Source organism: Aotus nancymaae, unplaced genomic scaffold (genome assembly GCF_030222135.1).
Source record: "Aotus nancymaae isolate 86718 unplaced genomic scaffold, 86718_ANA_hifiasm-v0.15.2.pri h1tg000033l, whole genome shotgun sequence".
Classification (NCBI taxonomy): Eukaryota; Metazoa; Chordata; class Mammalia; order Primates; family Aotidae; genus Aotus; species Aotus nancymaae.
Genome location: NW_026988447.1, coordinates 62,040,264 through 62,068,120, shown reverse-complemented (window position 1 = coordinate 62,068,120; position 27,857 = coordinate 62,040,264). Strand labels below are relative to the sequence as shown.

At 37.0% G+C, this 27,857-nt stretch overlaps 2 protein-coding genes across 7 annotated transcripts in view; both read right to left on the bottom strand.

The window, feature by feature from the left end:
* Positions 1-959, bottom strand: part of SLC9B1 (solute carrier family 9 member B1) — a 106,632-nt gene extending 105,673 nt beyond the window's left edge. The window contains exon 1 of the mRNA XM_064384051.1: positions 882-959. The gene's annotated coding sequence lies outside the window, so the exon portion shown is untranslated. The remainder of the gene's footprint in view (positions 1-881) is intronic.
* Positions 960-6,310: 5,351 nt separating this feature from the next.
* The window catches only part of SLC9B2 (solute carrier family 9 member B2), a 51,583-nt gene continuing 30,036 nt past the window's right edge, over positions 6,311-27,857 (bottom strand). For all 6 annotated transcript variants that reach the window (XM_064384050.1, XM_012436521.2, XM_012436524.3 and 3 more), the window contains exons 9-12: positions 26,803-26,952; positions 13,362-13,470; positions 10,166-10,302; positions 6,311-8,177 (exon numbers count right to left, since the gene is read on the bottom strand). In XM_064384050.1, the coding sequence (XP_064240120.1) occupies positions 7,956-8,177; positions 10,166-10,302; positions 13,362-13,470; positions 26,803-26,952 (618 nt within the window). In that variant the 3' untranslated portion in view covers positions 6,311-7,955. The remainder of the gene's footprint in view (positions 8,178-10,165; positions 10,303-13,361; positions 13,471-26,802; positions 26,953-27,857) is intronic.

Here is a 27,857-nt window from a genome sequence, read left to right as displayed (position 1 = left end):
CTGCAGAGCTCTTGTAACACATACAGTATGCATACAACTGTCCTTTTTCCTTCAAAAGCATTAGTCTAAAGCCGGGATTCCCAACCCGTGGGCAGCAGACAGGTACAGGTTTGTGACCTGTTAGGAACAGGCCACATAGCAGGTGAGCCAGGCTAGAGGAGTACTGCCTGAGCTCCACCTCCTGGCAGATCAGTGGAGGCATTATTCTCACCGTGCATACATGATTGTGAACTGCGCATGCGAGGGATCTAACTTGCGCCTTCTAATGAGAATCTAATGCCTGATGATCTGAGATGGAAGAGTTTCATCTGATCCCCCACTCCCCTTTCCCCCTGCCCCAAACTGTCTTTCATGAAACCAGTCCCTGGTGCCAAAAAGGTTGGGCACTGCTGGAAGTGTTTGTCCACTAGGTTAAAACCAAGGGGAGTAAACAGGCTTGAGGGGCATGGGGGTGGGTGGGTGGGGGAAGAGAGCCTTCTCAGGATCTGTAACCAATCCCAGAACACATCTCCAATCACAGGAGCATATGAAGGTTTATTTGCAGAAATCTACCATTTGTAAAATAGTCTATGCTTAATAAAATTAATTTTGCAGTTAATCTTGACTGACAGATCTCTTTTTTTCTTTCTGGCGAATATTTGTGCAATAAGAAAAAAGAAGAGAGAACAAAGAGAGATGTACGATGAAAGAGTAAGGAAATGAGTCAGGGAGAGGAGAGACAACGTCCGTGGCTGTTTCCTTGGGAGAGGGGCCCAAGCACCCCATTGAACTGGGCGGGAGGAAAGGCCCTCCTGAGGCCTACCGCGAGAAAACGACCGCGGGAGACCCGGGACTAGCGCCAAAGGGCTTGGAAAGGCGGGGTTAAGAAAAATGGGCCGTACCTACAACTCCTTTCGCAGCCCTCGCTGGCCGGGGGTGGCCCAGGAGCCTAGTAACGGTCGCGTAAGCCACCCGCCACCCCGGTGGGCAAGGTGGTGAAGAGAACGCCCCGCCCGACCTCCAGGCAGGGGCGGGGCCGACGCAGCGGGGCGGGGCCGACGCAGCGGGGCGGGGCGAGGGGGCGGCAGCGCGTTTAAGTGACGTCTTGGCCGCCCGCGCCGGCAGAGGCGAGACTCCTGGGGTTTCTGGGACTAACTGGTGTGTTTTCGGTCTATTGAGCTGAAGCAGACGTCCTTTCGACGTTTCTTCTGAATTTTGACCTATCGGGTTGTGGATATCCCGGGACAGAGTTGACACCACTGGGCATTTTAGCCAAAAAGCAGTGCTCCGGACTGCGTGTGCCAGAAGTAAACTTGTGAAAACTCAGATCGTGTTTCCCCTAAAGTCAGCTTAAAGTGCAACGGTAAAAGCGCGCGGTCTCGCCCCAAGACGGCCTGAGCTTAAACTGCAGCACTGTCACTTGCTAGTTATGGGACCCAGGCAAATGAGTCATCTCCCTGAGCTTGTCTTCTCATCTGTAAAGGACACTGTGGTGGTATGAGAGCAAATGAGACAGGGCAAGTGTCTGGAAGAAAGACGCTTTGTACAAAGTAAACACTTAATATACTGTTATCAGTATAAAACCTTTGTGGGTTTGTTTTGTTTTGTGTGGAAACGGCATATGAAAGAAATGAAACTAGAGCTGCGTTGATGCTGGGCCCAGAAGCTTTGGCGTTTCAGTCCCAAAGCTTCCACTAATAGAATCCATGCTTCCTATAAAAGACAAAAACAACTGTTATTGGAGAAAGTCCAAGCTTCTTAGAAAGATAAACCGCCCTTTCCTGTCTAATGTTTCTCCTGACATTCAAAACAATGTTTACTCGTGAACACTGTATTCCTTTTTGCCTCAGTGCGTTTTCTAAAGTTAATTCCTCTAACGGAGTGTTCTTTTTCTTAGTCATCATTTAAGATCTGATTCAAATTACAGCTCTTTCTTGGGTAACTTAGATATGAAATTATCTTTTTATTGGTTTTGTTTTTGTCGTTGTTGAGACAGGGTCTCGCTCTATTACCCCGGCTGGAGTGTAGTGGTGCTATCTCGACTCACTACAGCCTCTGCCTCCGGGGTTCAAGCGATCTTCCCGACTGCCTCCCGAGTAGCTGGGACTACAGGCGGGCGCCAACACCCCCGGCTAATTTTTGTATTTTTAGTAGAGAGGAGTTTCACCCTGTTGCCCAGGCGGCCTCGAACTCCTGGACTCAAGTGATCTGCCGGCCTTGGCTTCCCACAGTGCTGGGATTACAAGCATGAGCCACCACAGCCTGGCCCTTTTTATTATTTTTAACACCTTCCTTCGACTTCATATAGACATCTCAGCAAGGATTTAAAGTTATTTTCTTCCTCATTTCAGGCAAGTAGACAGTGTTTCGTGATTATAGGGTTAAGGGAATGTTTTGTATTCACAAGAAAAGCAGGTAGATCCCTAAAGATACTGGGAGGAGGGACAAATGATAGAGCTGGGAAGGAAGACCTTTGCTAGGAGTCTGTTTACCTCCAGGGCACTACTCTTACGCTCTAAAAGGAATGGGCTCCTGGAGAGAGAAGTGCTTTAGGGTCCACATAAGGAAGATGTAGGGCACATCAACAAATGAAGCTTTGGAATTCTCACGAGGTCAGAGGGCTCAGGCTGGATTTGGGTCAGTCAACTATAAATATATTACATGCTCCCCAAATGCCATGAAGCAATTCCCACCTGTTACAGAGAGCTACATAAATGATTCATGTAAAAATATAATGTTCTGAGACCTTAAAAAAATACTGTGGTTCATTGAGAGATAATATAATGAAAATTTACCAATAAAAACATTTAAACAATCATCTTTCTTATAAAAATTAACAGTGTTTTAAAAATAAGTAAATTTATTATATTTGCAACAATGTCATAGAAAGCAAAAGCTTTTGAGTAGTAAGGAGAATCTTAACTGACAGCAATTTTTTAAAACTAAATTTGACATCATGATACAGAAAAGTTTTAAAACTTTCTACATAAATAGTTTCAAACTTCTGAAAGTACTTCAACAAACATAAAAATTTGGCCAATGATCTATTTAATATGATTTCAGTGCCAACTCTTTTCTAATTCTCTTCATCAGTCTCAAGTGCCAATCACTTTCTATGCTCCAGGCTTTACTGTTTTCAATACTTTGCTAATATGGCAGCCTCCCACCTAGTTGTTCCCGTCTTCACCTTACTCCCTAATATTACCCCATACATCCAGATCCTCTCCACTATTGAAGGTCTAGTTCAAGTGTCAGCTCCTCTAAGATTTCTTCAATTTCTACACTAAGAACACTTTTGAATTAGTCGCTTGCAATATAGCTATTTGTACATATCTTATTTCCTTCTAAGGTTCTTAAAGGCAAGTATCATGTCTTATTCATATTTATATTGCTCACAGTGTCAATTTTCCCCTAGAATTCAAATTCTATTGAAAATCAAGCCTTTAAATATCTTGTTCATCTCTGTATTCCCTAGTAGGTGGTACAAGACCTGGCACATAGTAGGCGTGTTATAATATATTCTGAGTGAGGGAGTAAATGGATTTTAAAACAAGCTCCATGAAGGCAGGGATTTGTGTTTTATTCATTGCAAAACGAATATTTGAATATAAGCATATGCTTTTTTTAAGGCTTAGTATTCATTATGTACAACAAAATTCTTCAATCTACATAGCATCGTAAAAGTCAAACATGAAGTATGCCTTTCACCCAATGAATTCAGTAGATGATATATCTTTCTGAAAATAATACATCCCCCAAAACTGCAGTACAATTTACAAGAATCAAAATAAAATAGATGTTTATATTAAAGTAGTTTCAGTTTTCTTCGTATTTTTCTGTGTTCTAAATTTTCTGCAATGAAAGTATGTTATTTTATAATGAGAAAAAGTAATCAATACTATTTTTAAAGAATGTAGTAGATGAGATCATTTGCAAATATACACCTGAGGTAATTTTGAGGACATCAAGGTCAATCAAGGTGATTCGGAGTTAATACCAAAGAGAAAAATGAAATATGACACTGTGTCAGGGACTGAATTATGTCCTTCCCCACAAATTCATATGTTGAAGCCCTAACCTCCAATGTGATGTGTTTAGATATGGGGATTTGCCAGGCTGGAGTGCAGTGGAGCAATCTCAGCTCACTGCAACCTCTGCCTCCTGGGTTCAAGCAATTCTCATGCCTCAGACTCATTAGGGTAGGACCTTCATGATGTGATTAGAGTGCCTTTATAAGAAGAGACACCAGAGAGCCTGCTTGCTCTTTCTTGGCATCTTGTGATGACACAGTGAGAAGGTGGCCATTGACAAGCCAGGAAGAGAGACTTCATGAGAGCCCAACAATGCTGGCATCCTGACCTTGAAATTCCAGCCTTTAATAGAAATATGTTTCTGTTGCGTAAGCTACCCAGTGTATGGTATTTTGTTATAGCAGCCCAAGCTGATTAAGATAGACTAAGCGCGTGGACACAGGGAGGGGAGCACTATACATGGGGGTCTGTTGGTGGGGAGGGGGGACAGCGGGGGGGTGGGGAGTTGGGGAGGGATAGCATGGGGAGAAATGCCAGATATAGGTGAAGGGGAGGGAGGCAGCAAATCATACTGCCACGTATGCACCTATGCAACAACCTTTCATGTTTTTCACATGTACCCCAAAACCTAAAATGCAATAAAAAAAATAAAATGCAATAAAAAAAAAAAAGATAGACTAAGCGGACTAAGATCTGAACTGCTGTGAGGCAAGTAGTTTTCTGATATTGAGAGATAATTCCATTCCTCTCAGATTTAGTCAATAAACGTTTATTAAATGTCTACTACGTTCTATGCCTTGTGAAAAATGCTGATGTTCAAAGATAATTAAGACAAGGTTCCTACCCATAGGGACTGATTTAATAAGAGACAAACATGTAAATAACTGGAAAAAAAGTGTTATATGTGCTCTGACAGAAGTATGTATAAGGGATCCAAAGGTTACAGTAATTGTTTCTATCTGTGGTTTAAGTGCAGCTAGGTTTGGTTGGTCAGTACTCTATGAGGTTAACTCTAATTTCACCAATGAAGTAAAGAGATGTGGCTTTCAATGTGGTGACAAACCCCGGCCTTCACATGGTGAGCCCTGCTGAATGGTCAGCCTCTGTCATTCTTGACTGCACCATCTCCATGATATATAATAGCAACATAGTCTTGTAGCAATTAATAAATTCCTACAAAGAGCTTCCAGGAATAGGCACAAACTTCAGAGATTCAATAGAGGAAGTCAAAATGCCAGCACTGGGCAGTCACAGAGATTTAGATGGTGGCTGCCCTCTTAGAGGTAGAAAAGAACTTGTTGCATGCCCTGTAAAATGAAACAGGTATCGGCAATGGCTCGAGGTGCCCTTCAATCAATTCTATATTCTGTGGACTTCCATTTCTAATTTTCCTTGGGGCTCTAAATGTTTTCAATAGCATTCTGATTTAGTTTACTAACTGTATTTTGTATAAGTTAATAAGTATTCCAAGCTTGTTACTTGGAGAAAATGCCACTGATGACCTGGGAAACAGCATGAAGTGTAACACCTTCTAGTCTCACATCCCTTTTGCTGGGTAAGTCCCAATCAGCCCTCAGCCAATGTCCTAATTTCTCTGGGAAGCTGTGCCTAAACTCCACCAGCCTTGGATCGATTGAATGCTTCTGCTATGAGCTCCCTGGAACCCCTGTAGTAACTGTATAATAGCATTTATCATATTGTTTTGCATTCTCTTGTTTAATTGTCTGTCTTCTCTACTGGACTGTTAAATTTTTAAGGACAGGAACAATATTATTCTTGATGATGTGCCTGGATCTCGAAAGCTTTCAGTAAGTATTTTTTGAATGCATCTACTTTCAGAGCCTGCAAAAATAGAGGACCATATGATTATTAAGTTTATGGCGCCCCCAGCAAAGTGTACCTAACCAATGAAGTTCAATTCAAAATACTTATCTGACCTTTGGTATAAATTAATCAAGTCCAAATTAAGAGCATAAACACTAAAGGAGTACAGCACCACAGGGTAACCAAAATCAGGTGGACATAAAATTGAAGGTCATTTAGAAGAGGTGAATATTAAACTAGTTTTGAATAGAGGTGAAAGGCATGGTGGATAACGCTTGAACAGAAGTCTAATGAAGAGAGGAATGGTCAGGTTTTATTTATGCAGATCAGCTTGTTGGGATTAGGACATTCATAATTCATTCATCTAATGTATATTTAATATCTACCTCAAGATTAAAATGAACTTTGAATTCTAGGTCAAGGAGTTTAGATAGGATATGACAAGTATATAATAAATACTTCAGGTACACAGATAACATGGTAAAAACTGTAAACTTTATGTGAATGTGATTATTTTAGCAACTACACAGAAGATGACCTAGAGTAAAGAGTAACTTACGAGTGATACACAAAAGCAGAGATGGCCCGTTACAAAGTAGGACAAAATATGACGCAGAGAAGCCTTTCTTCTAGTATTTTCTCTGCTGGCATGTAACAATTTCTGAAATTCCTGCCATAGAAGTCATTCTTTTGGTTTAAGGCAATGTCTTTCAAAAGCTTTTGTTTACATGTAAGAATATGCTACTAAGTGATGGTAACAGCCAACACAGTGGAAGCTCTGGCCCCCAAAATCTGACGTTTTGTTCCTCCTGGGAGTATGAATGCTTAGCTAGAGACAACACTTAGCTGCCTCACAGCTTAATATGAACGTCACCAATAAGTGTAGGAGAAGAGACATGTCCAACTTGCATATCACTTCCTCAAAAATAAACTGCTTTACTTGCATTTTCCTTCTTTGAGAGCTAGAATGGAGACATGGTAGAGATCCATTTTTAACCCATTTATGCCTAGTGTTCCATTATTGGAATGTTATGCTTGTGGGAGTTATTTATATCCTACTGCTCAAGGTCATTGCCAAGGTCTGATTTTTCACAAAAAAAATTTTGCAACCTCTGGCATAATTAGGTTAAGCCATGTCCTAAGCTAGGGCATGGCAGAGCTTCAGGACAGAAAGACATGGGACTCTGAGCAGACCTCATGAGCCATGAGCAGAGTAACCCTGTTAGTATCAACCAACCAGCCAGTTTCATTAGAGGGAAATAGAATTCTATTTTCTTTTAGGCACTGTATTTTTCCTTTCTTCATTGTAGCATATTACCCTAATGTAATATTCATGAGTCTGGCGTAGATTTGAAACTTATCTATCTCCTACCTGGAAATGGGAAGAACCTAAAGATATGGGTCATAAGAAACAAATTTTAAAAAGGGCTGGATTAGGGCACCCTTAGGGGAAGGTCGACTCACACAGGCCACTGAAATAAAGGAATCTGGGTGGTCAGCTAGGGGGCAGGATAAAGTTTTTTGACATCTAGAGGAGGCAAGAGGATGAACCAATGAAGATACTTCATGTACTTTACAATTTTGGTGGGACCAATCAGTTACAGTAATTCAGAGAAAGGTACTGAGGGAGGTAGAAATGAAGAAGAGGCAGATTATTAGGGAAAATGAGGGTAGAAATTCATGAGGGACAGCATTATGATGTTTAACAACAAAAACAAAATAAAATAAGAAGAGCCAAAACCAATTCAAGGCATCAGAGCCTGCGCAAATATGAATCATGAAACTGTGAAAGTTAAAAGAGTAATCCTAGCTGGAGAGGGCGCTGAAACTGGTGTTTCCCATGTTGACTGTAAACTGTGGTAGTACATTAAAGTAGATATGTCCTTATGCAAATTAAAATGGTTAATAAAGGGGTGTTTGAAAAAAAAAAGGTAGAAAGATTAGGGTTGGTGATGTAGACCATTACCACCCACGTGGAAAGAGTAAGGGCTGAAAATGCTGTTTAAAGAAATAACTACACTTGGTTCTATTACATTTTAAGTTTAAACATTACATTTTTCAATATGCATCTTGAAAAAAGTAGCAGCTTTTTAACCATTATGCTCAGCATTCTTTTCACCTTTAAACTTGCACAGAAGTCTCTTCTTGAACTTCTTCATCATTATTTTGATGTTCAACTTTCTGGAGAAGCCTGGGGCCTAGTAAACCAATAAGTAGACTTCCAATTGGGGCTGTGATGAGGATGGACAAAAATGCCACTGTCAACACATCCATTCCATAGTCTTCTAATTGTTTCTCTCCATGTGACCTTGCTGTGTCCAAAGCCACAGATCCTATTGCAGCCTATAAAAGTTTAAGGATAAAGATGGAATCATTATAAGTCAAGCACATATAAAAAAAGTGAATTTTTTTATTGTTCACAAAAACAAATTGATTGTTCTTTTGCTCAACTAAGAAAGTTGTTTTAGTCTTCTTTTTGTTTTTGTTTTGTTTTACTTTTTTAGAGACAGGGTCTTGCTGTGTTGCCCAGATTGGTCTTGAACTGCTGGCCTCAAGTGATCCTCCCTCCTTAGCATCCCAAAATGCTGGGATTACAGGTATGAGTGATCGTGCTCAGCCTGGCTGGTTCTGATGATCTAAAAACTCTTTCTGCCCTTGCATGGGGACATACTAATGACTCATTTGTACCTATCTGTGTAAGGTAGGGTTACAAAAACATCAAGAAAATACATTTCAAAACACAAAGCAAATCCAGACTCACAATATTAATTAAATATAATGTGAAGTTCTATGTATTAAATTTTTCCTGAATAAAGATGAAAATTATTGGTCATCTCCTTTTATCTTTAGGAATTTGGAATTAAAAAATAGGATGAAGAGCATGCAGTGATACCTATTGAAAACTGTTAAATTTTAAATAAATATATACTGCTTTAGAGCTTAAACGCATTGTCAAACATCATGAAACATGAAAATAGTGGACACCTTGACAACCTGAAGTTGATCTTATTAGGTATTTGGTCAATTCTTTGCCTCATAAGTTGGTGAAATGTTTTATTTAGAATGTATCTATTGGAAAACATTATGAAAACTTTCAGTTTCTTTTAGAGGCAAAATGCAATATTATCAGTGCAGATGGGAAAAATGTAATTAATCTGTTTATACCTTATTCCACAGAGCACAACAATGTTAGCCTCTAAGACAATGAAAAAGAAAATAGTGTACGTCCAACACAATGGCAGAAACTACGAGTTGCTCAAAAAATGCCCCTTTCCCTTCTATAGTAGAAATCCTGAAGTTTGGCTGGTCACATTGTTGTCCAGAGATCTGTTTATAGAACTCTTAGCCATTATGTTTCAGACATTTTTGAAAATCAAATTGGGGAAAAAACAACTCTGGAGTAATGCCCAAATGAATAGAGCATAACTGAAATCTGGGATATAATTACTGAGCAGACACATCCCCCAAAGCCTCCTAAATGAAAAACACTTGATTTTAATTCCTCAAAATTCCCTAGAAATTTGAATATTTATTTATAAAATAATCTGGGACAAAACAATTAAATGTTGTTTGATGTAATCAGTCTGAAAATATACAGTACAACCGAAGATACATCACATTTGCAACAAATCATAATCTATACAGTTCTAACTTAATTAGCAATCCTAGGTATTCAAACAAATGCATGGTCAACAAATTCAAGCACCTATCTATAATTGCTTCATTTATCACGCGTTTATCAGAATGCACAAATTTTCAGTCAAGTGATTGAGATATTTTCCAGGAAGTTCAGTGAATTTTAAATAATTAATACCAACTAATAATCTAGGAAATCAATAAAGCTTTTTCTGAGTTTTTTTTCCAATAAATTTTTTCTCCATTATATATAAAGTCTCTGGTCAAGCTCAACTGATCATCAATCATATTAACATTAAAGTATCACCAAATATTAAGGTGAGCCATGCTATTTCTATTTTACTCTCTTATTAACACGAAAAGAGTTAACAACTGTTTCCTTGGGTGACTTGGAGAGGGTTGACCGATGAAATTCAAACTCTTCTCTCCAGCTACTACTGCTTTCTAGTAGAATAGGGATTTACTGGATTTTTACTTGTACCCTGGTTATCTAAGGAAATTTAATGAGCTATCACATTTAAAGAATTAATATACCAAAAATACAGCTTTTAAATAATATATTAGGATAAACTCTTTGCATAAATCCAACTTCAACTATTTATTTTTGCTAAATTTAAATAAGCATTCTTATTTAATATTTAAAGGTATCATACAGAAATAGCAGTTAAAATGCTAAGCCATCCTAGCCATCATACCTGAACTGTGGCCTTTGGAAGCCATGCAAAAGATATAAATATCTTTTCCTTTAAGTTAAAGCCAGCAAAACACACCATCAGAAATGTAGTCAAAATTCGTATTAATACTGCAGTGCCTACAGTGGCAACACAAAGGCCTGTAAGAAATGTTCAATTTTTAGAAATAATAGGAGAGAAACTGCATCTCATGGTTACTAATTCAAAATAACCATCAATAGAAATAATTTTTAAAACATTAAAAAATTACAAATACAAATGTTTACGCAGAATACATCAAAACAATATTATGGATCAATCAGGCTATTTGTTTAAAATAAGGTGTTTCCCTAGCTTAAAACCAGAAATTAGCATATTTGAATTCTTATACAGAAGATTTGAATGTTATATATGTCTTATGGTTTACAGCAAGAACCACACTCTTTCATGTGTGTAAGAAGAATTTATAAAATGATGATTACATGATAAATAATAAGCTTTAAGTACTGGGTACTCATAAATGTATAATGTATAGACTTTGCCTCAAAGTCAGAGGAAGACAGAAACATAAACAACTAATTCATAGACTATACAGTAAGTGAGGTATAGACAAACTGAGGACATAAAAGAGGGAAAAAATAATATTTTCACCCACAAAGTCAAGAATTCTTTACAGGATATAAGACCAGAAGTGATATCCAAAACATTTATGAGCTGGTATGGAGCTAATTAGACAATCAAAGCTGGCTGGCCATGACCGAACAGAATAGACACTGACAGTCTCCAACTGTTTCACCATACTGATGTGCGCACTGGTCCCAATTATACCCAGTTAACATATACAGCTACTCCATTTAGTCCTGTAGAACTCTTTGCTGATAAAGACGAGTTGATCATCATTTGCCAAACAAGGGATTGTGACTAGTGCTGCTGCATGCTACTAGACCTAAGAGTGGCACAGCTAAGGTGACTCTTGAGTATTAGGGTGTTTTTTTTTTTAAAGTAACATTTCTTGAGTGTTTATTCTGTGCCAAGTGCTGTACTAAGATTTAAATATATTATTTTACTTAATTCTTACAGCCTGTGAGAAAATTATTATTTTATAGTTGAGAAAACCAGAAGCTCGGAAAGGATAAATACTTTTCTCAAATTCAAAGGCCTGGTAAAACATCAGACAGACATTGCAGGAGGATCTGTGTAAATTTGCCATAGGGTTTTCTTATGGGAAACTTTTGTGGCTCTTTGTTGACAGGTATTTCTCCAAGGTTTGAAAGTATTCAAAAATATCTGTAGCCTGAAGTAGAAGATAAAGAGTTGATACCATTCCCAGAAGGAAATACTGAACGTTTGAGAAGAGGATGAGAAGGAAGTTTTAGTTGAGTTTGAAGTTTAACAGGACATACAAGTGGTGCTGTCTAATCAACAACTGGATATACTGATTTAGAAATAAATATTTTGGAATTATATGGTTTATAGTTGATGTCACTGGTATAGGTTAGAGAAGTGATATACAGCCAGTGGCACAGAAGGCTTTGGAAAGAACTTTGATACAAGGCAGAGTTTAAGCTACAGATTATGTAAGGAAAGGCTCAAACAGCATTAGGAAATATGAAATTTAAGAACTTGATATGAAAGAGGGTTAAAAAGTCAAAAGCGGCAGATGCTGCTGAGAGAGAAAGGAAAACAAAGACTGGATTTAGCAATATTACCTTGGTAAGAGCTTGAAAGGTTGTGTGATAGGCAGAAGCTGGGCTAAAATGTATGGAGGAAGGAAATGAGAACTGAAGTAAAAAGGGGAATGTAGTAACCTCTTTTGAAAAGTTTGAAAAGAAGACAAGAGAGGTAGCATGATAGGGATGGGGGAAGTGAAATAGAGAAATTATATATACATATATATATAATTTTAATATATTATTTTAATTACACTAAAATGCACATAACATTCACCAACTTAACCATTTTTATGTGTACAGTTAGTATCATTAAGTATATTCATACTATTATGCAAGCAAAATTTAAACTCTATACCCATTAAACAACAACTATCCATTTCCCTCTACTCCCAGCCCCTGGCAAATTCTATTCTACTTTCTGTCTCTATGAGTTTGACTACTCTAGATACCGCGTGTAAGTGGAGTCATACAGGGTTAGTCTTTTTGTGACTGGCTTATTTCACTTAGCATAATGTTCTCTCAAGGTTTATCCATGTTGAAGCATGTGTCAGAAGAGAACCTTTTTTTATGATGAGAGACTGGAGACTAAATTCTGAAGTGGAGAAGATTGTGATATGATATTTAAGATGTATGGGAAAAGGAAAGAATCCATATGTAAGATTCAGAAGGAGGTAGCAGGAGATGGGATTCTTTGTATGGATGGAAGAATATTGTGATGAACGGAAAGGAGGAAATAATGAGTACATGTAGGCAAGTTAATTTTTAAGTGCAGTGTTGTGAATCAAGAGAGTTTTAAGATGATGGCTTTTGAACGTATGAATAAATAATTAATCAACAACCAGGGATTTCTATCCCATGAGTACAAACTACAGAACTAACTAGTTGTCTTTAAAATTCTGGCTGTTGTTCAGGACAAGGCTAGATGAATATTCTTACTCTTGGAGAAAGAATTGTAAGGCCTGAATTTTCTGGGTAGTGGTCAGCAGTATCACTTTTATACAGAAGGAACAAGATTAAATGTGTCAAATATACTGTCTTAGATGAACAAGCATTATTTTTTATTTTCCTTTTTTTTTGAGAGGAGTTTTGCTCTTGTTGCCCAGGCTGCAGTGCAATGGTGCAATCTCTGCTCACCACAACCTCCGCCTCCCAGGTTGAAGCAAATCTCTGGCCTTAGCCTCCGACTAGCTGGGATTACAGGCATGTGACACCATGCCCAGCTAATTTTGTATTTTTAGTAGCGATGGGGTTTCTCCATATTTGTCAGGCTAGTCTCAAACTCCTGACCTCAGGTGATCTGCCCATCTCAGCCTCCCAAAGTGCTGGGATTACAGGCATAAGCCACCACATCTGGCCAGTTTTCTAACCAACTACTCTAAAAAACTTAGAGCATAATTAACCTTTTATATAATTGTGACAAGAGGAACCACTGGACACATACCTACTGGAGCTATTTCAACTGAATATAAAAAGTAGATTTTATTGTTGACTAGGTTGATTAACCAAAAAAAATAAATTTTAACAAAAGTACACTTTGAAATTCTTACCTACAGTTTCTGGTCTGAGAGATGCAATAGAAACCTCTGCTCCAATTAGTCCAAAGAGAAGGGGCTGAAAAATGTCCCAGGCAACTGCAATTATCTTTTCAACCTCTGTCTAAAAGAACAATAAAACACGCACACAAATTTTTATTATGTGAAGTTACAAAGAATTTTACTAATTTCAGGTTTGAATCATTGGGCCTAAGGTAAGCTTTATTTCTGTTCCATCTATAACTAAGAGATTAGCTAGGACAGTGCAAAAAAAATTACATGAAGACCTTTCTAATATAGTTAAGATACATGAGGTGTTTTAGCATACTAAATATTAGTTTGCAAATGGATGTTAATAAAAAGATTCTTATAAAGTAATCTTATGAGGACTCCTATTTCTGAATACATTATATGTGTGTGCATGTGCATGTACATACTGTAATACATAGTATTGTTTTGTAGTTTAAAATTTTATGTCAACTTTCCTTCAACAATATGATTTAGAGAGCTTACAATATTGGTACATATATCTAGATATGCCTCTATTACTGCTGCATAGTAATCTACAGGATGGAAGTACCATAGTTTATTCAATCATTTCTTTATTGACAGATCTTTAAATTGTTTCCAATTTTATCTATTAAAAAATACTATTTAAGGTTATCTCAAATCATGCACAAGAGTAAAATCCAGGTTTACTAAAGGGATTCTCAGTGCCAGTTATCACTTTATTACCCATTAGCTCTAATTCCTCTTTCACTGTTGCTCCACAGAAAATGGAGGTGGGCCTTTAATATATTTTTCCTTTGCCAGGTAGCACCATGTTAAACTTTGTCAGTAGAGTGTGCTAAAGATATACTGCAAGCTGAAGGTGCTTTTCTTCCTGGTTTCTGTGGCTCCTCCCAGCAAGATCTTAAGAGTATGTACTGGTGGCTTTAGCTCCAGCTCTAGGTTCCTGCATTCCAGGTGGCATCTCCAGTATCAGGGTCCTTACAGTTCATGCAGTCAGCAGCACCTAGTGACCATTAGGATCCCTAGCATATCCTTGGGGCAGTTTCATAGCAGAATCTCTTCGGCAAGACACCTCCCCATGCACCCTAGGGGATGGATCTCCTGCAAATTTGGAGGGTAGATTTTCAGCAAATTCTGCAGACACAGCATCACAGCGACTTCTCTAGGTTCTAAAAAGGTCTAGATCTCAGCCCTGTGGTAGGAAAATGAGGAGGGGACAGGCTTAAGGAGATGATCTATTATAGCCATAGGTGCTATTCCTATATTCTTTAAGGACGTCTTTACATCTTACTAGCCAATACCTTGTTACTCAAATCCCTGGTGTGGTTAATAATCAACTGTCCCTATTCCAATTACTATGTGATTTCTCTTTCCTAATAGACCCTAATAGAAACATGGGCAATGAACCCACAGTCAACATCATCATACTAAATAGGCAAAAGCTGGAAGCATTCCTTTTCAGAACTGGAATAAGACAAGGATGCCCACTTTCACCACTCCTATTCAACTCATAGTACTGAAAGTCCTCGCAAGAGCAATCAGGCAAGAGAATGAAATAAAAGCAATCCAGTTAGGAAGAGAGGAAGTCAAACTATTTCTCTTCGCAGATTATACTATACCTGGAAATACTATACCCACAATAGTAGGTAGATACTATACCTAGAAAACCTCATAGTCTCTGCCTAGAGGCTTCTAAATCTTATAAACAACTTCAGCAAAGTTTTAGGATACAAAATCAACGCACAAAATCAGTATTTTTATACACCAATAACGTACAAGCTGAAAATCAATCAAGAATGTGATCTCACTCAAAATTGCCACAACAAGAACAAAATATCCAGGAATACAGCTAACCAGGGAGGTAAAAAATCTCTACAACAAGAATTACAAAACACTGCTGAAAGAAATCAGAGATGACCCAAATGGAAAAACATTCCATGCTCATGGTTAGAAATAATCAATATTGTTAAAATGGCCATATTCCCCAAGGCTATTTACAGAGTCAGTGCTATTCCTATTAAACTACCAATGAAATTTTTCACAGAATTAGAAAAAAAATTCTAAAATTCATTTGGAGCCAAAAAAGAGCCTGAATAGCCAAAGCAATCCAAAGCAAAAAAAAGCGAATCCAGAGACGTCACACTACCCAACTTCAAGTTATACAAGGCTACAGTAACTAAAGCAAGATGGTACCAGTATAAAAACATACATATAGAACCATAGAACAGGTTAGAGAATCCAGAAATAAAATTGCACACCTACAACCATCTGGTCTTTGATAAAGTTGACAAAAACAAGCAACTGATAAAGGACTCCCTATGCAATAAACTGTGCTGAGATAACTGGCTAACCATAGGCAGAGATGGACGCTGGACCCCTTCCTCGTACAATATACAAAAATCAATTCAAGATGAATTAAAGACTTAAATGTAAAACTGAAAACTATAAAGCCCCTAGAAAAAGATTTAGGAAATACCATTCTGGACATTGACCTATGCAAAGACTTCATGATGAAGAGTCCAAAAGCAACTGTGACAAAATCAAAAATTGACAAGTGGGACCTTATTACCTAAAGAGCTCTGCACAGCAGAAGATACTACCAATGGGGTAAATAGACAACCTATAGAACAGGAGAAAATATTTGCAAACCATGCATCTGACAAAGGTCTAATGTCGAGAGTCTTTAAGAAACTCAAACAAATCAACAAGCAAAAAACAACTCTTAAAAAATGGGCAAAGCACATGAACAGATACTTTTCAAAAGGAGACATACATGTGGCCAACAAGCATATAAAAATGCTCAATATCACTAATCACTGGGGAAATACAAATCAAAACCAGAATGAGACACCATCTCACATCAGTCAGGATGGCTATTACTATTTTTTTAATATTTAAAATTAACCCTTTTATGATACATAAAAAATTAGTAACAATATTTGACCTTGCAGAAGTAAACTGGGTGACCAAATGTTAAAAGAAATGTAATTGTACATCTTTTGAAACTTTTTAATTTTTTGAAAAATTTTATTTTAAATTTAGGGGCACATGTGCAGGTTTGTTACACAGGTAAACTTGTGTCATGGGAGTTTGTTGTACAGAGTATTTCATCACTCAGGTATTAAGTGGGAAAACAGTTACATTTTTCCTGATCCTCTCCCTCCTCCCACCCTCCACCTTACAATAGGCCCCAGTATGTGCTGTTCTCCTCTCTGTGTCCATGTGTTCTCATCATTTAGCTTCCACTTATAAGTGAAAACGTGGTATTTGGTTTTCTCTTCCTGTGTTAGTTTGCTAAGGATAATGGCCACCCAGTCCATCTATATCCCTGAAAAGAACATAACCTCGTTCTTTTTGATGGGTCTATAGTATTCAATGGGATATATATACCACATTTTCTTTATCCAGTGTATCATTGATGGGCATTTATGTTGATTTCATGTCTTTGCTATTGTGAACAGTGTTGCAATGAACATACACATGCATCGATCTTTATAATAGAATGATTTATATTCCTTTGGGTATATACCCAGTAATAGGATTGCTGAATCAAATCCATTTCTGTCTTTAGCTGTTTGGGGAATCACCACACTGTCTTCCACAATGATTGAACTAATTTACACTTCCACCAACAAAATGGCTATTATTAAAAGTCAAAAAATAACAGATACTGGTGAAGTTGTGGAGAAAAAGGAATGCTGATACACTGCTGGTGGGAATGTACATTGGTTCAGCTACTGCGGAAAGCAATTTGGAGATTTCTCAAATAACTTAAACTAGAACTACCATTCGACACAGCCATTTTGTTACTGGTTACATACCCAAAGGAATATAAATCATCCTACCATTAATACACATGCACGTATATGTTCATTAAAGTGCTATTCACAATAGCAAAGACACGGAATCAACTTACACGCCCATCAATGATAGACTAGATAAGGAAAATGTGGTACATATACACCATGGAATACTATGCAGATATAGAAAATGAAAAAAGCTGGAGACATCACACTACTTGACTTCAAAGTATACCTCAAGGCTACAGTAATGGTACTGTAAAAGAGCAATGGTACTGGTACAAAGACAGACACACGGACCATTAAAAGAGCAATGGTACTGGTACAAAGACAGACACACGGACCATTAAAAGAGCAATGGTACTGGTACAAAGACAGACACACGGACCATTAAAAGAGCAATGGTACTGGTACAAAGACAGACACACGGACCATTAAAAGAGCAATGGTACTGGTACAAAGACAGACACACGGACCATTAAAAGAGCAATGGTACTGGTACAAAGACAGACACACGGACCATTAAAAGAGCAATGGTACTGGTACAAAGACAGACACACGGACCATTAAAAGAGCAATGGTACTGGTACAAAGACAGACACACGGACCATTAAAAGAGCAATGGTACTGGTACAAAGACAGACACACGGACCATTAAAAGAGCAATGGTACTGGTACAAAGACAGACACACGGACCATTAAAAGAGCAATGGTACTGGTACAAAGACAGACACATGGACCACAACAACAGGTTAGAAAACCCAGAAATAAAGCTATGCCCCTAAAACCATCTGATATGTCACAAAGCCAACAAGAACAAGCAATGTGGCAAGGACTCATATACACCATAAGCATATGTATCATGGAATACGATGCAGCCATAAAAAATAATGAAATCACGTCCTTTGCAGGGACATTGATGGAGTGGGAGGCCTTAATCCCAAGCAAATTAATGCAGAAGCAGAAAACCAGATACCACAGTTCTCACTTATAAGTGGGAGTTAAACAATGAGTGCATATGGACACAAAAAAGGGGACAATAAACACTGGGGTCTATTTTAAAGTGGCGGGTGGCAGGAGGGCGAGGAATGAAAAAGTTTCTATCAAATAGTATGTTGATTATCTGGGTAACAAAATTGTCTGTACTCCGAGTCCTCGTAACACATCATTTACCCATGTAACCAACCTGCACACATACCCCTTTAACCTAAAATAAAAGTTGAAAAGAAGAAAGAAAGAAAAATGGGCAAAACATATGCACAACTAATTCACAGAAGAAGAGATACAAATAGTCACAAAATCTAAGATGCTAAAACTGAGTAATCATGAAACAAATTAAGTTGACAGGCCTTTGTTTTTTGAAAGGGGAACACCACATTTAGAAAAATACTAAAACATTTTAATAATGAAAAGTATTCCTGACTTTGTAAGGAAACTCACCAACTGGCAGGAGAGCAAATTGATAATGCTTTTTTGGAGGGCAATTGAGCGGTACCTGTTATACTGCCTTAGCATTTACATAGAATAGGTTTTCTCATAACTAAAAAGAAGCCGTATTTTTGGATGACATTTCAATGTTTCAAGTTACACCATTTAAAGATCTGCAATCCCAAATATATACATCAGGTCCTCAAATAATGTCGATTCTTTCAACGTTGTTTCCTTCCAACAATGAGAAAAAAACATCAATTCCTCATGTTCTCTCATATCTGCAAGAGTTTTCTGTGGGTAATTTGGTTTCCTCCCACATCCCAGAGATGTTCTCATTAGGTGAACAGATGTGTCTATATGGTCCCTATCTGAATGAGTGTGGCTGTGTATGAATGCACCCTGTGATGGGATGGCATCCTGTGTAGGGTTGGTGCCTACCTTGTGCTCTGAGCTTCTGGGATTGGCTCTGGCCTATTATCTTACTTGTTTTTATTAACCTTTCTGAAATGTATGTGTAGCTCACATTTATTTCAATGTTTAATATCTGCAGTGTTTTGGTTTTTATTCAGAAGTTTGGTAATGTTTTGTGACCTTAGGAACTTAGTTCGTTTATATCAATTGGTCTATGGTAAAATTAGTTCTGTTATTTGTCGTTTCACTTAAAGTTGCAGTTTCTGAGATCCTATTGACAATGCTAAAATGAGGACTATTAATATATTCAGTAGTTTGACAAAGAAAGATTACCATAGTTCTTTGTATTCTTTATTTGTATTATTTCTGGTGTGTTTATGGGGGGAAGATTCTATTTCCATTCAGCTTATAAGTGATGAAAGATAGAGAGCATATGTGAGGGCACTGGTTGATTTATTTAACAGTTCTAGTCATATAGCATGCAAAATGTTATGTTTTTATCAGATAATGAGTTAGGTTCAAACCTTCCACTAATAACTGCAAGCCACTTGGCTCTCAGTACCTCTCATCTGTAGAATGAAAGGTTTGTATTAGATAACATCCAAGATCATTCATCGTGTAATGACTAGTTCTGCCAAAACCATGGTCCAGTTAACACCCTTCCACACTACCTTTAAATTTTACTTTTTAATTTAGTTTTTTGAGTTTATTATAAGCTAAAGGTAAGACTTATTTTTTGAGATAGTCTTGCTGTGTTGCCCAGACTGACTGTAGTGGTAAGATCTTGGCTCACTGCCCCCTCCATCTCCTGGGTTCAAGTGATTCTCCTGCCTCAGCCTCCCAAGTAGCTGGACAGGTGTGCGCCACCACACCAGATAAAGTTTTAGATTTTTAGTAGATATGAGGTTCTGTCATGTTGCCCAGGCTAGTTTCAAATTCCTAGGCTCAGGCAATCTGCCCACCTCAGCCTCCCAAATGCTGGAATTACAGGCATGAATCACTGCACCCAGCCAAGGTAAGACTTTAGTTGATACTCATTGTAGTAAAGAAGAATCAACTCTATTAATTTTAGATTACTTAGACTTTTGCTGCCATGACTAATTGTTCGAGAAATCCTCAAATGTATTTCACATACTCAGAATACTAATGAAAGTCGGACTAAAAATATTTCTATATCAAATTACTTTTATTTCTAAAGTGTAGACAAAGGCCACAATTTGTATTTTGATTATAACACTTTAGACTAGTTGAACATCAGACATCGGCTTATATATTGCAAAACATAGATGTCACAATGTTATCTTCTTGTGGCTTTTGCACAATGTCAAAACTAAAATGAATTTGCCTATAAAGAAAATTGAGTCATCGAATAGGCTATGTATAAAAGATAAGCCCAGGGTAACGAAGACTGTGTTGTCATTGAAAATTAAGGCCATTTGATACATTTGTATGCATCATTAGTAAAAACCTGGAAAAATATCAATTACTTTGAAAGGCAAACAAAGGAGAAAGTTAAGACAAACAGAAGTTTCTTCGTGAGCTGGATATCTACTTAAGTTTATACTTTTTTGAAAGAACATTTTTAAGATTCAAAAATTCCAAAATACTGTATCAAGAAAAAAATCTGTAAACTTTGGGTTCGTTCCTACAGGAATAAGAACTTTCCTGAGTACTAAATTAGAAAAGATATGGAGAGTGTCTGCCACATGACAGAGTCAATAAACATTAGCTTTCTTTCCTTTCTTTGGGGAATCATTCTGGTATACTCAAATGGTATATATACATATACTTTTTTGGGGAGGGATGGAGTTTCACTCTGTTGCCCAGGCTCGAGTGCGGCGGCGCAATCTCAGCCCACTTCATTAGAAGCAGCACTAGATTTCAGAAAAGACAAAAAAAAGAGAAACAGCTTTAAAAAAGGTGAGTGCATTAAATACAACAAACAAATGGAAAGATTAATGCTTGTAAGAAAACCAAGCACAAACTATAAAATAATATCAGAAAACTATGGACACAAACAGAATTTTATAAAATATTTTAGCTTTTCAAATCTTATGCTCTTAGTATGATATCATCCTGCTCTGGAGGTAACTATAAAAATAACAAGGGTTATCACACATTACTGAATGTGTTAGATGATTAAGCACTTTTCTTAGTGCTTTGTTTAGGTTATCTCAATTAATCCTCCAGTCAGTGAAGTTGTTATCATCATTGGTAAGTTAGTTAGATAACTTGTACATAGTCAGACACACGTAATAAAAGCTGTAGAGTTGAGATTGGTCTGAGGAGTCAAGCTCTTGGCCCTATGCTATCCTTTGGAATAAGGTAAGAAAAGGAATTCAAACTCAGGACTTTGGTTTGGTTCCCACAGATATAAGAACTTTCCTGAGTACTAAATTAGAAAAGATATGGAGAGTGCCTGCCACATGACAGAGTCAATAAATATTAGATTTCCTTCCTTTCTTTGGGGAACCATTTTGATATATTCAGATTATATATATAATACATATAATCTGAATATATGAAATATATATATATATATATTATTTTTTTTTTTTTGAATGGAGTCTCACTCTGTCACCCAGGCTAGAGTGCAATGGTGTGATCTCAGCTCACTGCAACCTCTGCCTGCTGGGTTCAAGGAATTCTCCTGCCTCACCCTCCAGAGTAGCTGGGACTACAGGTGTGTGCCACCAAATAAAATTTTTTTGTATTTTTAGTAGAGATGGGGCTTCACCATGCTGGCTAGAGCCTGGTCTCGAACTCCTGACCTTGTGATCTGCCTGCCTCGGCCTCCCAGAGTTCTGGGATTGCAGGTGTGAGCCACCATGCCAGGCCTCAAATGGTTTATTCTTATTCTGGCTATGCCACTTTTTGTCCTCTGGTCAAATATTTTTGACTTTTGTAATCTACTCAATGTTTGTAAACCTTGGTGTCCTGATTTTAAAAGTTGCTCTACTATCTACCTTTCCAGATTATTGTTAAGAATACGTGAGATAATTTCACTAACAAAGAGCTCTTCAAAAAAATTAGAACTGTAAGAGACTGATAGATCTGACTACATGAAAATGTAAGATATCGGACTGTTAAAAGCGAACAATATAAAAAGTAAAAAAATTACTCAGACTTTTGTTGCTGTGACTAATTGTTTAACAGAAGTCTTCAGATGTATTTCATACACTCAGGATAGTAATGAAAGTAGAAGGACTAAAAAGATTTCTATATCAAATTATTTGTTATTTCTAAAGTGTAGACAAAAGCCACAATTTATATTTGATTATAATACTTTAGACTAGTTGAACATAGACATGGGCCTATATATTGCAAAACATATAAAAGATATAGAAAAGTTACAATGTATCTTGTTGCAGCATTTTCATAATGTTAAACTAAATGAATTTGCCTATAAAGAAAATGGAGTCATTGCATATGCTATGTATAAAAGATAAGCCCCAGGGTAATGAAGACTGTATTATCACTTATATAGATGTGTGTGTTGGGGGTGTGTGTATCTTACAGATGGATAATTGTAACATATGGCAAGGTTTCTCTTCAGACAGCCTGCTCAGCCTCTTATTCTTTAATTCCAAGTACCTCCTGCCTTCTCTTTCTTCTCCGTTTCTTCTTTCTAATTTTACTACATGCCCAGGCATGCCACAGCCCCAGCTCACATTCCTTTCCTTACTTGGGAAAGGACTGGCTCCCTAGTCTGCCACAGATTTTTCTCTCCCTTTCTTCTCTCCCTTCTCTCCCATCACGCATTCACCTTATCTAAGGAAGTTTAAATGTTTAGTCAATCGGGTCTAGTTTAGACTGTGGGGTCCACTCCCAGCCAATGGGGAAAGAACACAGAGGCAGGAATTGCGTTAGGAATAAAAGCTTCTCCTTTCCTCTATTCAGTGTGCTCTTGTGGCAACCTGCCCTACAAGAGGCACCCTTCTGAGCAGAAGTAAATTTGCTTTGCTGAGAAATTCTTTGTTTCAATGGTCTTTGTGCTTATGACTCCAAGCTTTATTTCTAACAATAATCAATACACATTATACTTCAGAAGATAATGAACAAAAGAGTTACCAAAGAAAAAGAAAAAAATACTAGTGGCCTATCAGTATGGCTAAAGATTAAAATCAATACTATTTTAAGCCAGTGGTTCACAGTGTAGTCTCTAGACTGGCATCATCAGCCTCATCTGGAAATTAATTAGTGCAAATTCTCAAGCCCCACCACAGTCTAAAATCAGAAATTGGCAGTAGGGCTCAGCACTCTTAATTTAACAATCCAGTCCTGCTAAAGTTTGAGAAAACTATTCTAAGGTGAAGCTGTAATGAGACATGTACTTCATATTTTACTTGCAGAAAAGTAAATGGATACAATTCTAGAAAGCAGTTTGGTAATATGTGTCAAAAACCTCAAAATGTTAATTTTATTTGACTTCCAAATTTTACTATCAGGAATCTTTCCTAAGGAAGTGATCAATTTCTGATCATTTCAGCACAATTTAAAATAGTGGTGATTGGAAATAACCTTATAACTATATATAAAGGACTGGGAAAAAAAAAAAAACAACTATGGTGTATCCATGTGTGCAGATAAAGAGATTCACATAGGAGAGTTAGTTACTAGAGGTAAATATTCTAAAAAATGTTTATAGTTATCTTTCTGGTTGTGGGGTTACACTGACCTTCTATGTAGTGGGGTTACAGGAAATTCAAACAAAGGGAACACTGGTTTGGTTTATAAAAATCTTTTCTAGATAACCTCCATTATAGTTCTCTAAATAACAGTATAATTGGAAGTGATCAAAGTTTCCCTTCCCCTCCTTTTTCTTTTGTGCTCATATCCAGTGCCCACTTGGCATGAGGTCTCTCCTTGCTTTCCTTGTTGCTAAAACTAGTCTTTTATTTTCTGTTTCAAATGATATTGCTCCTTCTCATTGTTTATTCTTTTTATCCTATCATTTTTGAATTTAGAAACAATTTTAAACTGTAAAAGTTTAGAATTATGTTTTTAATACACATGGTGTTACTCAAACAGATGTCAAAATGTAAAACTGTTATCATGCACAATAATGCTATTATTACATTATTATATTATGTATTACAGCATAGCACAAGTCACCTTGGGGTCAAATAAATCTGAACTTAAATCTTAGTGCCATTTTCTAATTTGGTGACATATTTCTTAACATATTTCTAATATGTTAAGTCTTTCTGACTTACAGTTTCTATAAAGTAGAAATCATAATACTTTTTCAAAGGTATTTTTGTGAAAATAAATGACAATATCCACTTAGTGCCTCATACAGACCCATACAGAGTAGCAACAAAAATTTATGAGTTCCCTTTTCTCTTTACCCATGACAGTATCATATAATGAGCTGCTTTCAATTTGCAAAGATTTTTAAAGAGGTGGTGACAGAAAGCATTTCTGTTACACTCTTGGCATGATTTAAATTTGTGTCCCACCCAAATTTCATGTCAAATTGGAGAAGATCTCTTAGGAGATCTGATGGTTTAAAAGTGTGTGGTACTTCCTCCTTTCCTTTCGTGTGCTCTCTGTCTCTCTCTCCCTCTCCATGTGCGCGCCCTCTCTGTCTTCTGCCACCATGTGAAGAAAGTGCCTGCTTCCCCTCTGTCTTCTGTCATGGCTGTAAGTTTCCTGAGGCCTCCCAGTCTTGCTTCCTGTTAAGCCTGAGGAACTGTGAGTCAATTAAACCTTTTTTCCTCATAAATTACCCAGTCTCTGGTAGCTCTTTATAACAGTGTAAAAATGAATGAATACACCTTAAAACATTAGTTTTTACTACATATTTGAGAACTTTCCTGCTGAAATATGTCAAAATATTTAAATCATTACAAAGCTATTGGCTTTGGATGACAGAATTATAATTTTTTTCCTTTTGCTTCTGACTTAAAAAAATTCCTAAATTCAACAATGAGCATATGCCATTTTCACACTCAGAAATAAACTTCATTTAAAAAAAAATTCTATTTATTAATTTTATCCTGAATAAAGATTACCATAACGAAATTAGGGGGCAGTTTATAAAATGCTAATTTCAGGCAAACTTGGAAGATGCTGCACAAGGGGTCCCAATGCAAATGCATCCCTTCACTAAGTTAAAACTGTTGTCTGTCTTTGGGCAAAGAAATAGATCAGCGTGCTTCAAAGAGGGTACATTAGTTAGCAGCCCAGGGTAGGAAGGCAGACACCTAGCAGTGAGTTTTCAGAGAGAAGCAGGGAGGCAGCACACCCCTTCGTAGTGAGCTGAGATTAGACAGAAGACTGACCAGTGATGTGTAATATCCTTGCTTTAGCTTGGAAGGAAAGTGAAGCCATACATAAACAAATGTTTTGATAACTGCAAGTGTTTATGAGGGATGAGGGCTAAGAGTATCCAATTTATAGTAGAAAATTTCTCTTTTAGCTTTGCTCTTGCTGGGTGTTATGCCACTTGAAATCAGGATGTAGAATTTGATAATACAGGTGATGATATAAAAAAAAAGTACACCTGAAATAAGCCTCATAGCCAAGCCTCCTGACAACACAGCAAACCCAGGTGCCCATCTAGTACTCAGAGCAGGATTTAAAAGTGATTCTCACCTTTTCCCTCTCATGCCCACTCAATCTCAGACCATTCTGTGGCCTCAACACACTTCTGAACACAAAGCTCCAGGCAGCCTCTACCAATTTATCCTCCCTCTCTCCAAAATGAGAAGATTCACAATCATACTTGTCCTAATTTTATAATCACATCCTTGCAGAATAATAGCCTCCTATTTGAATGCTATTTACCCACAATGAATGCTACCTATGGAAGATACCCACAGAGATCCACTTAATTGAGTATGATTATATAACTCATCTGAAAATTTATAACCTTTCCATATTTCCATATGGCATTATTTTAATAATTTAAGCTTAATTATGTTGAACAGCTGTCTTCACACTTTATAAGATTATCTCAAAATGATATAGCTACATTTATTTTAGGTCACCAACATCTTCATTAAGCAGAATAGCATATGATTCTATCAAGTTCAAATCTATAAAAATGCATCTGGAAATTAAATAAATGACAACCAGTGAATTTCCATAGTACATATTAACCAATAATGAGATACAGTTTTCATTCATAATATCAGCAATATCTGAAAGACTTGTATTCAGAAACACAGATCCTCTCACATAATACTGGTAAAAATATAAATTGGTACAGTTTTTCAAAGGGCAAATTGATACTATCAAAAGTATAAATGTGCATACTCTTTTCTAGAGCAATCTTATTTCTAGAAATGTATTGTATAAACTAAAATATACACTATATTATGTTGATTTTAAGACACACATAGTTTTATATTTTAACATTTCTGAAATTAGAATGTTAGGTTATAGTTTAATTGGCACTTTTTTTCTTTCTTGGTGACATATAAAATAATTGTGTTTTTTAGAATTGACAGAGTTTATGAAATATGGTATGTAAGGATATATTATGGAAGCACTGTTTATCTTGGCAGAAAACTAAAAACAACATAAATATCTATAAAATGCCGTACTCCGTAGTCATTACGTAGGATAAGGAAGGCATTATGGTAGTATGACCATGATATATTTTAAGTAAAGACATCAAATTATAGATTGATGTGTAAGGGGAAAAAAAGATGAACACTGGGTGTACATTTGTATATACACAAAATATAGCTTTTATAATTAAATATTTTATTAACTTGATGCTAAGAAAGTATCTGGAAAGCAGTTAATCTCATTAGAAAAGAGTCATGAGCAGAACTTAAAATGAAATTCACCTTTTCGCTGGTCCATCCCATGCCTGCAAGGAAAGCCATGACCAACGTGCACAGTCCTCCTGACCCAGGGAAACCAAAATGCACACTGCTGAACACAGCTAGCACAGAGAACCCCAACACAAGGAATGTTCTCTTACACACAAGTTTGTCCTTTAGGAGAAAAAAATTCATTCGATCAATTATTTCAAATCCCTGATTTTTAATGATTAATAGATTTTTCCATATCTAGGATTTAGAAAGAAAATTAAAATTGAAATGTCTATGTAAATAGACAAAGCGTACAACATAACATTTACTTTCTTTTCTTCAACAAAAGCAGAGTTTGCATACTACAAAGGTGGGTTCTTTCAGGAACACCAATTCTTCTGCAGTTATCAATGCAGAATTTCACAGGGCTTAATGAAGTAGCAGAAAAAACGTACATGAGCTTTGGAGCTGGACAGACCAAGGTTAAACTTAAGCTTTTATACATCATTGGCGTATGTAGTGTCCACGCTGCTTAACCTCTCCAAGCCTTGTTTCCTGAAAGCATTTATATTATAGGGTTTGTGCGAAAGTTAAATATCTATCTCTATTATTTTTTCAGGCTTTATATTTCCTCTTTTAAATTTGATGTTCCCTTGGTTTTTCTTTCTAAACCTTTGAATGCCAGGAAGCTTTAAGAGGTTCTAGACTGACAGTAGTTTTTGTTGCTGTTGTTTTAAAGTCTAACAATTGTGTAATTTTTTTTCCCTTTACTTTTCCCTGTTTGGCCTTTGAAACTTCTTGATCACTTTAGAAAGCAGGTCTTTAAAGTGCTTGACTTGGCAAAGGCATGCAAGCTCTGGAGGTGAATTTCCCGAGTTTATTCCCAGTTCCACTGCTTTCTAGCAATGTGACCTTGTTCAAGTCACTTATCCTGCCTAAGCCTCAATTTCCCTATCAGTAAAATGGTCATAGTAATAGAATGTCTTTATGAACTATTTTGTGGATTGTGCTAGAGCAGTGCTTTCCAATAGAATGTTTAGTGATGATGGAACCGTTCTAGATCTGCTAGAGCCACATGTAGCTAGCGG